The 14,150-nt window shown below is 37.5% G+C and overlaps 1 protein-coding gene across 1 annotated transcript in view; it reads right to left on the bottom strand.

Moving 5' to 3' along the window:
• Positions 1-13,742, bottom strand: part of LOC148313509 (uncharacterized) — a 60,094-nt gene extending 46,352 nt beyond the window's left edge. The window contains exons 1-2 of the mRNA XM_088260992.1: positions 13,719-13,742; positions 12,566-12,802 (exon numbers count right to left, since the gene is read on the bottom strand). Of these exons, the coding sequence (XP_088117118.1) occupies positions 12,566-12,802; positions 13,719-13,742 (261 nt within the window). The remainder of the gene's footprint in view (positions 1-12,565; positions 12,803-13,718) is intronic.
• Between the last annotated feature and the right edge of the window lie 408 nt (positions 13,743-14,150).

Below are 14,150 nucleotides of genomic sequence, written 5' to 3'. Positions count from 1 at the left end.
AATGTAATAAATATATTTTTCAATCTCATATTTTAACTGATTTAAAAATTTACTATCAATAATCATTGTAACTCTAACGACAATTATTTGAAATAATGTATCTGAAAATCAAGGTAATACTATTTTGCGATTGTTTTAATGGCACTGCATAAATTTAGTAAGCTCTGAATTTATGATATCGCCGGGTGAGAATCAAACATTTTCAACTGACATTATTTCATTTTTATGAGCAACCTACGTAAGATTTTTTTCTAATCGAATATTTACATTTTATAAAATATTTATTTCATTCATACAAAAATCACTAAACCAAAACGCTTCATTGTTGTTATGTTATTCACATTCAGTTTAAATTTTAAATATCAAGTGCATATGCAGAACCTCTTTAATTCTAACGGAACAGAAAAGAAAATGTTTATCGGTGAGAAAGTCAGTGTGTGTTTATTATAATATATATATTTTATTATCATCTTATGTCGTATGGTACTTGAAGAGCAATTGCGGAAGACCCGAGAACAATATTTAATTACGGAGAAAAATATTCGCAGTTTGGCTCATGCCGCGAGCTGACGACGCGACGTCCGTCGGTCGGATAAGATTATGTGACGCATGAAGCCCGACCTATGAAATCGCATATTTAGATAAATTGAACCCCTTTTGTCAAAGAGTGACGCCAGGAAGCCTAGAGGTTTCAGTTCATGCTCACCCGGCATTTCGATGACCCAATCGGATAAGTTTATGTTCGAAGAGCTAATCGATGCAATTGTATATTTTTACGAAACGCACTCCTTCTTGTTATGCGATACTTTCAAATTAGAGCTTTTCTGCGCTTCTCCCCTCGCAGAATAGTGAGGCCAGTTCGATAAAAAAATAGTGCACCTTAAAGCCTAAGCACTGACTTATATAACAGTATATTTAAATTACACGTATGAATCACTGTTAACGAGTAATTAGAGGGTACACGAAGAAAATATTTCGTGGAACTTTACCGAGTACGCGGGACTATTTAAAACGTGAAAGTTACTAACGTCAACGTAGCTTTCATACGTAACTAATTAGGTGTAGGTAGACACCGGTATGATGGTCCCTCTGAAACTGTCAGCTTACGAACTACTCAAAAGTTGTAACCACTTTAAAGTTTATTGAGTTTCTGTAACATTCGTAATACCATAAAAAACTTATATTATGTAACAGGGTGATTATCAATAAGGACATTATTCAAACATGTAGTTTGCAGGACAAGCAAAATGTCACAAAAATAAATATACAAGGGACAGATGTCTTCCGTCTTACATCCGTTTCTTGAAAATGCTACATTACAGGACGCTGAAATAAAATATATTCGTTACTAGGCTTACATAAAGAATGCGTTGGTGACCTACCAATTTACAAGTTAAACCAGGTACAGGAAGTAGGTGAACTGTATCTAATTTGAGGCAAATAATCAAATTTCAAATAGGAATATGGATCAGGTGCGATGTCATAAAAGAGAGATTGAATGAGATACCATTCTTTGTTAACAGGAAATTTCGGTGAACTTACCGATATACAATAATTTAAATTCTTTTCTCTACTGGCTACAAAAGAGATTTTACCATAACTATCCTTGCTGACGAGAAAATTTTCGATCTATATAACCCCGCGGTGATAATTTTATCTGAGGAATTCTTTCCGAACACTGGGTCACGGGCGGAAAACGATCGAGAAACAGTGTCATGAAGACAAAATAAATATCGTAGGACTTTGTCCGGGAGAATATTTCACAATGGCATGTTGAGTAGTGAGTTATTGATAAGAAATGTTACCACAAAGGAACAAAGGGAGTTTTGCATTAGATTATTGTTTCAGTGTTTGAGATATTTCGTTATCCAATAATAGAGATGCGGTGGCTAATTGAAGAGGTGATAATAGAAACATTGAAACACTTCTGTTTTCATGCTTTAGAAATAAATCTTTCGGCACAACGAATGTATGAAACTAACAAGAAACAAAGGTGGAGGCATTTGTATTTTTTGATTATTTGACTTTTTTCAGAAAATTTAGTAAGTAAATCCAGCGACTTCATTAATTGAATCGGCAGTCACTTCGTAATAATTAAAGTCCGTTAAAACATAGTTGATAAATACCACTATCAATCAAAAATTATTGTGACACGTGTTTTGATGCACTCAACAACATAAACAAACACCGTTTGTGAAGCTTATGATAATTTATTAATTAATTTAAACTTCATGTACAGAAAATCAATAAGTCTTTTTGCTAAAAAGGAATATCTTGCAATCAACCAAATCATAGATAACGATCACACTTATCATAGCAATAATATAGCAATTCTAAAAATATTAATACGAAAAGTCATAAATTTCAACATTTAGAAACGATAGAAATACATTAAAATAATAATAAACCTATAATTAACAAGGTGACGATGACTAATGCCTTCATGTTTCCACTGATAAAAATAAGAAACAGCTTCTACCACCTCCCCATCCTTCAACGTCCCAAATGCACAACTCCCAAATTAAGGCTAATCTTCACATACGGTATTAAAAAATTACATTGAATGCATCAAAACGCGCGTCACGATAGATATTAAGAAATGGTCGTAAAATTTAAATAAAATAAATAAATTCAGCGAGTCTAAAGTCATGCTCAAAACAAATAACAATGCTCCTAAATGGAGGTCTTATAAAAACAATAAAAGAATGTAGAAATACATTTTATAGAACATATTCTATATACCGCATAGTTACGTTTAAACCTAAACCAGTCAAATGCCATTTTTATACTATATTTTTTATAACAGGGAAAATTAATACATAATTATGTATTTACCCCCTGACAGCTGTAGCCCTTCGAGTGGTAAATATTATATTTAGTCTTTATCGTATATTATTACCTAAAATCTGCATTTCGAGTTAGCGACTGACAATGGAAGAATTTAAAAATACGGGTGTAAAATGAAGACCGAAATGAAGACTACGACCCATTGCAAGCCTAACGCTTGGCGACAGAGTAATAAATTCTTAAATAAGAAAAATCTGCGATGTCGATGATGTTGTGCTATAGGGAAGAGTAAGAAGACGTTTCTGGAGAAATCATGTGGGAATAGCAAGTTCAGATCGAACGGTGAGAATACCAGCAGACAGCAGCGTAAGAGGTAACCGACCCCTAGGAAGACCACCTTAACGATGGAAATATAGCTGGTCTTCAACTTCCCAGGAGCGGACCGGAGAGTAACAAGACACAGTCCTAACTAAAGAAGAAGAAAAATAAGAAGTATAGTTTATAAAATATAAAACATTTCCGACTTTTGATGAAACAGTTCTGTAGATATTTACTTAATACGTGCCATTCTTCTGATACCTATCCTCACCAAACGGCGAACAGGGCACCTCATGAAATCTACGCGGTGTTAACTTCATCGTTAATCATATGAAGGGAAGGTGATCAGTCCTGCGCTTCAGATTGTTGGTTTAGGAATGAGTTATACTAAACAGGATACAGGTGACGTAAGTATAAGAAAGCACGACATAAAGGACATTACTGGTATACGGAAAAGAGAATAGAGAAAGAAAAGTATGTGTGAAAAGGATAATAGCATCAATGGCTAGAGTAATAGGGATTTCCTTGAGGAGGAAAACCGAAAAAAAAATAGAAGGTGAATTCAAATTTCAACTACTCGTAGATTATTTAGTATCATCTAACAGTTTTGCTTTGAAATTCACAAAGTACGTATCATATATGGTACATTAGGGATAGATGAGGAAGTTAATAGAAAATTTTCAGAGCGATTGATAAACAAAAAGTCAGTAATTGCTCGTAGTTAAATGTAATAAATAGTACTCGTAAACATTTAATAATCCCTACTTAATATATTCCCATCTACATCTGATTTTAATGTTATATTTGAGACATTTTTGTTTTACCCATGTACAAACACATTCTGCCATTAATTTTTAAATAGCTATAGAAGGTATAAACCTTGACCCGTATCAAAAGTCTGTTTGGTTGGAAGACATTGTTTCTTAGAAATAAGCCCACCAATGTAGATTTATTTTGTGCAAAAAGTTTAATAAATAAATAAATACATTTTGAGTGTGTCCAAATACTTGTTCACAAAATCTGGATTATCTCTAATTACAGGAGTTATTTTCATATTATTTTTTGACATCTCATGAAAGATGAAGAAGAATATGGAAGTCTGGGCATTTACGGGGCTGACGACCGTCATAGGCTGGTTTAAGTGATCACTTATGATGGTTTAAGTGATGATGGTCATCAGCCCCGTAAATGCCCAGGCTTCCATATTCTTCTTCATCTTTGATGAGATGTCAAAAAATAATATGAAAATAAATACACATTAAGAGAAAACCACGTGCATTTATTTATAAAATAACAGTTGGTTATTGGGTTATTACTATCATCGCGAACAAAGAAGGCGTTCGGAACAATAACCTGGTCAGCTCTGTAGGACGATTGTTTGCGCGTATAAAGAACGTCTGCGAATCTGCCCAAGACGTCTATTATCGCCAGGATAGTCATTAGCGACGGAGATTGAAATTGGGATTGTGCGGTATAATACGGCTTTGCTACAGAGCTCATCCCACGGCTAAACAAGAAGCGGTCACGTGAGGCGTAGGTCGGCTCATGGGCCGGAGAGGACACAGACCGAGCCTGTTCAGAGTGGAGCAGAGGCCACGAACATGTCCGCGCTCACTGAATACCTTATACGTAACAAGCGGTAATGGCTGCAGAGTGCAGAGGATGCGGGCGTTGGGTAGGTACTGGGTAGGTACCGGTCGGATCTACAGGTCTTGTGGTCCCGAGAAATCCTCCAGGATGACTCGACCAAACTTTCCCTGATGAATTATAGTATTCTGCGTATCTCGTTTCATGTAGCCAAATGGATTGAAGTACACTATTGGTAAGATGTTTCTGGATACATTATATTGCTATATTATAATATTAACAATTCAAATCGGCGTTGAGACACAATAAATAATAAACGTAAATAATTTCTGTGTAATCAGTAATAAAAATTAATTTGGAAAATAAATATGTATGTAATTATATTCCTTCATAAAGATGGTTTGGGATTGTTTTGAATAAAATGATCTTGTTTTCGTATTATTTATGATTTGAAACATTGAACTCTCTGTTTGGGTTTAGAAGCTAGTAGGCGTAACTACTAAAACAGCAAGAGGTTTTTATTTTATTTATTATAATATATAAGTAGAGATTAACGTATGGTTTGGATACAGTAGGTACATATCGAAAATTGAGTCCATATTGATTGTTTGCATTTAGTCACAATTATTATACGCTCAATGTTCTTTTGGTCTTTAAAGTCAGCAATTATTAGATGGACTCGAGTAGGTAGCTATCACGCTGGCGCGATGTTATACATTTCTGACTAATATCGTTTCCATGCGTGAGTCACTGGACACACGCCTTACCATATACCGAGGCCCGAGACCCGAGGCAGAGGCACGAGGTCGGGGATGGATAAGCTGAATGTTCCCAATGAATGTTACGTAAACAAGGTGGTGGACGATCATTATTCGTCATCCACTATTTCAATAGGATGAATATCGAACTTAGGAGGAATATCGAATATGACACACTTTACATGTAAATGAATAAGATTCTCTTTGTAGGTACTTATTAAATTATAATATGCGTTGCTGCTGCAAAGATCGCAAAGTTCATGATGGAAATTGAAGATTTTTTAAAACACATAATGACGCCACACCTGATGACGTCACGATCTGTCTGTATCCTGCCATTTGAAATATTGGAAGTATCTCGTTTCGTGTTTTTATATTAATGGTATGGATGTTGTAACTTGTGATTTAGCACAGGTTTGGTTCCAATTAAGTCTTCATATTACATACTAACTTAAGTAAACAACAAGAAAAAAACTAAAATTGTCTATTTGAGGAAATATTAACTGGAATAATTTAATCGGAAATATAAGAAGTAATGCGTGATTAGATAAGGTGAGCACCAAATCGCAAATTTCGCAACATGGTGACAGATTGTTCCTTATCGACTGTCGTGCTATAAAATCAAAACCCGCGCTAAAACCGGTCGTGAAGTGCTGGAAGGGATGCTTCCCACTTCCCGTGTAACTATGGAGAGTCGCGGCCAACTGATCTTCTCATATCTTGGAGCTTTCAGATGAAAACTTGTTTCTGTCAGGCCACCGTCGTTATTTATCCCAGATTGGTGGTGCGGAGTCTGGTTTCTGTCCACGACAAACCATAATGGAGTAGGAAAGTATATGTATGTATATATAGAGGGTTGTATGATAAGTCACAGTCGTTTGGTTTCCGATAATAAACGTTACGTATTAACTAATTACATACACATGTGTTAAGTATTCGGAGCCATCTCTAAAGTAGATAACTACCCATAATCAACATGATAAGTTTTACTGATTATACAAGAATTCGATACAAAGAGAAAACAATAGTAGTTTTAGGAAGACAACAGCGCGAGGAAATCATTTATTTTTTTCCAATTTCGAGAATATTGGATTGTGATATTCATTTATTTACATCATTAAAGTCGATATAAGTAAACGCGTCTGATTATTATTTTTCCATAGCTTTAACATTCTTCAAAAGTCTTCTGCCTACTGTCTAATAGTTATCTATAAGTAAGGAGCGAGTTGCAATAATATTTTTTTACTGCCCATGTCCAATAGTAATAAATATTATAGGTAGGCATATTTTTTTTTATAAATGGGAATCTATTTCCCAGTCGGTTTTACTTTAAAATTAAGTTTATGGTATATAAATTGAAGTATTCTTGATACTTATAACAAGATACCAAGAAAAAATAAAATAAAACGTTGTAAATATTCGTCTTATCTACAAAAATAATATAAATAATATTGTGTTAATATTTTTACGAATAGTTTGATTAAAACCTTGAAAAATTAATATTACCTATTTAAGAAATCTCCAGGGGACTTTAGATAGCAAAATATATTTTTTATCGTTTTCTAGCTATAAACCAAATGCATTTTTTGAGAAACGTATTGTATTTTTTTACTACGAAGCCAAACCTATGAAACCTTCGTTGCATGTTGAGCTCATATGCTTGCTCTCGATTTACGCCACTGTTGGCTATTGCCATTACTAGTTAAATAAGCAAAAGCATAATGCTAGAAGTCAACGACGTCTGATGACCCGTACTACAGAAAATTTAATGTTTGACAAAAGCATAGAAAGAGGATGACACTATTCTTTGACATTACTCAAAATTCTTCTGAAATTCCTACTCTGTGCAATCTACTAGTACCAACTTTGGAATGAATTAACATTCCACGCGATAAAATATCCCTTTTGACGACTTTGAAGAAACGACTGAAACAACTATCTTCCTTGGAACCGTAACTGTCTGTCATATCATTCCTTCATCGCGCTTTCTCTCTCCCCCTCAACTCCTTACCTATTTTCTCAATAAACTTTCTGTCTTTTTTATATATCTCCTAGTTGCTGCCACCAAGTCATATCAAATTTGTACAAGCACATATTCGCACACTCGAGCACAAACACACACGCACATTTGCAGTCGCGCATTACGCGCGCACACACACACACACACACACACACACACACACACACACACACACATGCATGCATACATACGTACACACATATACATACCCAAACAAACAAACACACGCGCGCGCGCATACATTGTGTATAATCTGATGCCTTATCGCCCACTTATTACTCAGTTGTCTCCTATAGCCCTCCGAGGGGTTAAAGGTTTTTTGGTTTCATTCGTGCTTTTAGTTACGGGCAAGGTCGAACCCAGGGGACCTAGAGTAGTAGTGCACTAACTACTTTCTTTACCCCATTTTGTGATTTTTTTGTCGCGAACTATTTTGATAACAATGACCAAAAGATACAAAGAATACACCCAATACAAAAGGTCGTCGGGGAAAAACATTTTACTTTGGCAGAAAGAAACCGAAAATTTCCAATTTCAGTAGTTCGAAGCAAAAAATTTGTATATACCCAATCAATTTCAGTGCATCAGCACACCCTGGCCGATTTCAGTTAGATTTTAAATACGGTTACAATGCTACCTCAAAAAAACTTATGAGAGATTGAAACTTATAATTTGTTTTTTAAATATAAAAAATAATCTAAACGCCTTGTTTTTTATCTATTATAATAATATGTCTATGATGGTAAGTCGTACAAAATATTAGTCGTATATATTGTCTTTGGGCGTAAGGAGTAAGCAATTATAAAATCAACTTATTATATCAACAATGTGATATAATATAATCGTATAAAATATTTTCATAAATATTTAATAAAATAGTTGCTTAATTAATACAGCAGTAATTTGTAATTTATTGATTTTTAATGTTCAAGCACTATCTACCTCTGATTGCAAACAGCTACATAAGGTATCAAACGTTTTGACCATTATCACTAGTCTTTTTTGGTTGGCTGGAAGATATTGCTTTTTACCAATAAGCCCGTCAATGTACATATTTCTTTCTGTACATAAAGTTTAAATTAAACATATCAATTATGTTGATTTGTATCAATGGCAGCGGTCCGAAGAGTGGTGCTTTTTGTACAAATCGTGCACTAATCGCAATCTATAGGGCTTTCGTAAGATTAACTTTTAACGTGCGTTATGCCTCATGCGGGTAGTGGTTCTAGTAGAGCTTACCGGATACTAAATGGGATTTGGGTTCGTTGTATTATACCGGAGATTTTTACTCAAACCACGACAAAAGACGTGTGGTGGCAAAGTCGAGGAGAAAAATAAGGATGTCCAAAAGATTAGGTGTACTAGAGTGGGTAGAACGTAAAACCGCAACCGATGCACAGTAGGAGACGAGGTAGGGGGAGGGTTGGCTATGGAGAATGGATACTACTACTATCCCGCGTAGTGGGCAGAGAACAAGGGCTGGCGAGGCCGGCACATTTCTATTGCATTTTTTTGTTTACAGAAAGCTTCCAGGGAAACGAAGGGCTGACGCAATTGTGAGAAAATGATTTCAATGCAGGTACCGAACAGCGAATTGTTACTACTGTAAGTTACTACTTTAAGTAGGTACTGTAAGTTACTCTTCTTCTTCTTGGTGTAGGCCTTTTGGACTGTTTTTATGAGGGATTAGCCTCCTGCGATGTTGATTCCCAGCTGTCAATCCATCTTTTTGGTGGTCTGCCCGGGTCTGGATGGTTCCATTCTCCTCACATGCGCATACCATTGTCGTCTTCATTGTCTTCCCACCTAACGACGTATTGGATTTCGCTATTTTTCTTATCTTCGTGTTCATTATTCTCGTAGACTCTGGCGAGATATGCTCTTATAGTCTTCATTTCTGACACTCTTAAAGTGTTTTTTGTCACTACTTGGCAGATAAAACAATTTGGAACGTCATCGAGTGTGATGTCCTTACTTTGTCAAATGGTTCCCTTATTCAAATCGTGAAACTTGTGACCCCTGTTATCGTGCCGTTACTGTTACCGCGGAGTTTATGTACCTTGTTGATGCGTTACGTATTGAAAGCGGGGAACTGATGCCTGAGGTAACTTGTACGCACCGGTTTTAACGGCATTGCTCCCAACTTAACAGAAACATGCTAAACGTCGCCAACATACAAATACAATTTATTTCGTAAGTCAAATTTTTCAAATCTCTTTTTGTGTAGTGTGTTAATTCAATATTCCTCCCCGAGTTGAAATAGCCCATTGGTTCGTTCGAGCGCTTGGAACGAACGCCGGATTGGTAAATGGCCTGGACATCGATTCCATACGCATCCACATTACGTCGTTTACTCGCTTTCTTCCATATTCAACGCCCTGAAGAACAATCTTCACTCGAATTCAGACTATCTTTCAGATAATAAATGAGTTTTTGTCCATTATTTGATATGAAAGTATCTTGGTAACAATAATAATAAATTTGGATATAAACGAGTAAACCGCCATTTTCGTAAAATACTACCTCAAGTGCGCTTTGGGTAGGGTAGTTGTTATATCTGACTTATACAATATTTCTGTACATAATATTTTCCTGTTTTTTTTAGATATGAGAGGTATTTATTTACCTTGCGTATTTTGTACTAGGTCTATCGTAGTGTTATGGTTAGGATTTTTTTACTATCATCGTCTTCAGATGTTAGGTTTGATTCCGGACTATATCGGATTCCGGACTGCGCCCTTGAGGAAGCATTTTACGAAAAGGCGCTATATTATAATCCAAATTTATAATTTTTGTTATTAATAAATTATAAATTTGGATAATAATATGCTATGTGACATACGATTTAACATGTAACTTGCGATCAAGTTAACCAGGCAGCAATCGAATTCAGTGTCGTATTTGCCATTAGGTGTAAATAGAACAAGAGAGAGTATATTTACATACAATTTATGTATGTAAATATATAATAAAGGTCCACGTACATGTATTAGTTACACGAGAAGAGTGGTTGGTGAGCCAGCCCTGCGTGGCGGATCTAGCGCGCCTGCAACATCCCCTGCGAGTCCTCAGGGGGTTCACGGCAGGGGTGGCGGGGCGCTGTTACTATGGTGAAGCGGCAGAGGGCGCGGCCGAGGGACAGGGGGAGCGGAATGATGAAATACCTTCTTCACAATTGCCGTTCTATCACTATCTCCGGAGCATTTTTGTAATTCGGATGATACATCGCACGTCGCGATGGAACACGGAATTTATTGTTTGATTACATATATCCCTCGATGTTTTATAATAATTACGTCGGAATGTTTGTTTAGTCACGTACGTTTCGCGTCTGTGCCGATAAGCGATACCTTTACCGACAGAACACCATACTCCGGCTCGTAGCGACGCTTATCGAGTCGTAATACTCGATACGTCCATTCGTGGCTTGTAAGAAGTTAGATGCGACAGTAAATGGAGCAAATTTAGGTCGGGAGACCTTGATCCGTCTGCGGCGGCCGTCCGTACTGCGGGCCCGTGACAACACACTGGCACTGGCGACTCGCTCGTCTTGTAAATTCCAACAGATAGCCAACTCGCGGAATTACTTACAAATCGGATTACAGACAAATTAACATATAAACAAACGGACCAATTTACCGAATAATATTTTATGGATATCATAATCTTCGCGCGTTTGTATTATTTCTCAAAACGTATTTTTCAAAAAGTATACACATATATTTACATACGTACGTCACGCGTTAGAAGTAATTACAAAAGTTGCATAATACATAAAAAAGATAATTCTTCTTTTTCTTTGGCACAACCTTTATGAATTGGTTGGTAAAAAAAATATACTATACAAAATAGGCATACATGCATACGTTTTTACCATTATTTTTCTTAAAACAGTAAAATATCAACGCGTATAATTAGTTAATTCATTAGTATATTTTGCAGCATTTACGACCAAGATGACAGTGCGTTAATCCGATTAGGCCGCATGTACTAATTGTAGTGATAAAGAAAAGGATAATGATAATATTTAGCGTTGCCGATATTATAACAAACAAAATGATTGCATTTTTGTTCAGATAACCGGGTGTAGCCAATTCGGTTCGGTTGGAGTTGTGTGCCAAAAGGACTATCCGCAGGGCTCGGTGCATCTGCAGGGGGCACGAGGTAAAAACGCTATCGGTCATTCCGACGGAAATGGCGGCCGGGCGCCCGCAGACGCGGCCGTCAGCTCGACTCTCAACACCCATTGTCCGCTGGACGCTTTAATAATAATAATTACTCACACTGCGACGCTCGCAACCGCCGCTCCGAGATAGCAGCTCGCGGTCGGTCGAAGATTAGCTCTGACAAATAATAACGCGCAAGATAAATCGTCAAGGTGGCCGCAATTAGCGACCGCCTGTTTATGCGTTCCTAGTTCTTCGCGATGCGATGTATCGATCGTTCGCGGAGATCGGTCGCGTGTGCACCACCGCGTACCTACCTAAATAATGTTTTCGCGTAAAAGAAACCAGCATTGCTCACTTTATCTAAATTGTACCCGTCTCTTCATCCCGCGCGCAATTCAAATTTGTCGATAAAGCGGGCAGGTACGTAATTTCAGATTTTGGAAATGCGAGTAAACAAAATAATCGCGCTATAAATATGTGATGTTTATCAATCTTACATACGTAGAAGTATTAAAAATAAAGTTATCTTCGTTACGAATCGATTGCAGATAAGGTAGAGTCGAGGCCCTCGCAGGAAGCCCCACAACTGCCCCGTCCCTATACCTCGTCCCGGTTGTAGCGCGATCTGAACAGGTGACATCGTGCAAGAAGTCACTAAGAGTGCTCTCTTCGGTCAATACGTGGACGAGGCACCCCGAGGTCGCGAGCTGCGGTCGGGTCGAGTGCTGCCAGAGAGCGGAGAGCGATAAGAAACGATCGTAATGTCACCGCTCCCTCGAGCGTCCGGCGGCCGCTGGCGGGACCATGGCGCATGGCGCACCAAGAGGAGAGGTCGCCGCTATAAATAGATCTCGGCAGACGGCGCATCGGCCCACACGCACGCCTCGCTTCCGCGTCGGAGAGTATAACAACGTTGTTTTACTTACCGAAGAGACGGCAACGAGGAGCGCCGGTGTCTGCGCCGCCTGTGTTATCGATCCAGCGGCCCACGCCGTATCGGGGTGCACTACCGCCAGCTGCCGCCACACGACTGCTGCTGGCCGCCGCCGTGCCTGAGGACTCGGGATGGGGCGCGGCCCCCCGCGCGCCCCGCCCGCCCGGCGCCCCGCTCCGTAGGTTTTCCGCCCGCGGAGGATGCCAGCGAGCTCACCACCGCGTGTTTTCTGACAAGGAAAATACACCTAACTACAGCTACACTACGCGCACCTACCTACCTATAGCTCGGCTCTCTCGTCTATCGCCGGTCGCTTATCGGGACGAGGCTTTCAAATGTTTTATCGGCTTCTTCTGCGAATAGTGGCATCGTCAACTATTTTTATATAAGAATGGGTTAGTAAGTATCGTAATTCATAAATTTAGAGAGAAAAAATAATATTGAAGGGTACCTTTTATTTTCATATATGAAACTTATGTACCAAATGTAGGCACATAATAAATCACAGATTAACCTTGCATAAGCAGTGTGAAATTAAACTATCATGATTTTTTTTTATTGTTCCCAATTTTACAAAATACACCAGAAACTTAATGTTTTCATGGATTTTCTTCTCGGTGTTGTTACAAAACATCATATAAGGTATAATATTAAATTAATTTAAGTACAATTACGAATGTACAACATGTAAACAATTGTAATATGGTTAGTATGTAGGTCTCTACCAACACACCATAATATGCGTCTATGAAAATGTTGAGTTTTATTTACCTCCTGTGAAATAAAATAAAATATGATATGAGCATGATATAAAAAAAAAGATTTTGGAAATAGGCATTCGATATGATCTTTTCACAAAATATCGTGGGTATACTGACAAAAAACCTTAATTCTAAAATCGTTGTTTGAATAATCCCTGGCATTTAAAGGTTTTAGCCTGTATAAAATACCCGTTATTTAACTTAAAGTTAAATTTACTTTTTAAACCACATATATATATGACATTTTAACCGCTTAGTGTATTTTGACAGTTTGTAGAACGTTAAAAACATTGTAATATACATCATAAAGTCAAAATTGCATATTTTTGAGTTAACGTTTTTTGCCAGTACACCCACGATATGATGTACTCATAGTACGAGTACTCGCACGGGGAAAGGGTGTTTCATCTTACTCTCACGCGTGCTCCACTTTATAAGGTTATTGGTTTACTATCATGACGAGAAAATGTTAACACTCAATATTGATCGATGCGAAGGTCGGAAAGCATGAGGTAGGAGGTATATGAACAAGTTCTACAATGAGCATCTGCTGGCGGTTTCTTGCATATTGTATTGGTGTTGCTCGGATGTGTTCAGGTTGCCTCATGCACTTATGTACATTTCTTATTGTTCACATTGTTTTTTTAGGTCATGTATATCGCGATGGTTCCAGACAATCAAATAATAGTATTTTAGTGATAGCAACTGAGGTTTACTGCTCATTAGTCCTCTCGAAATGTGGACATACCAATTTTAGCATTGGCAAGGATCTTCTTTTATAAATTGCTCAACTCACACTTGATTCGCTGGAATTGC

This window comes from Brachycentrus maculatus, unplaced genomic scaffold (assembly GCF_059751285.1).
Source record: "Brachycentrus maculatus isolate JH-2025_06_01 unplaced genomic scaffold, ASM5975128v1 h1tg000010l, whole genome shotgun sequence".
In the NCBI taxonomy this organism is placed as follows: Eukaryota; Metazoa; Arthropoda; class Insecta; order Trichoptera; family Brachycentridae; genus Brachycentrus; species Brachycentrus maculatus.
This window is presented reverse-complemented; position numbering and strand designations above follow the sequence as displayed.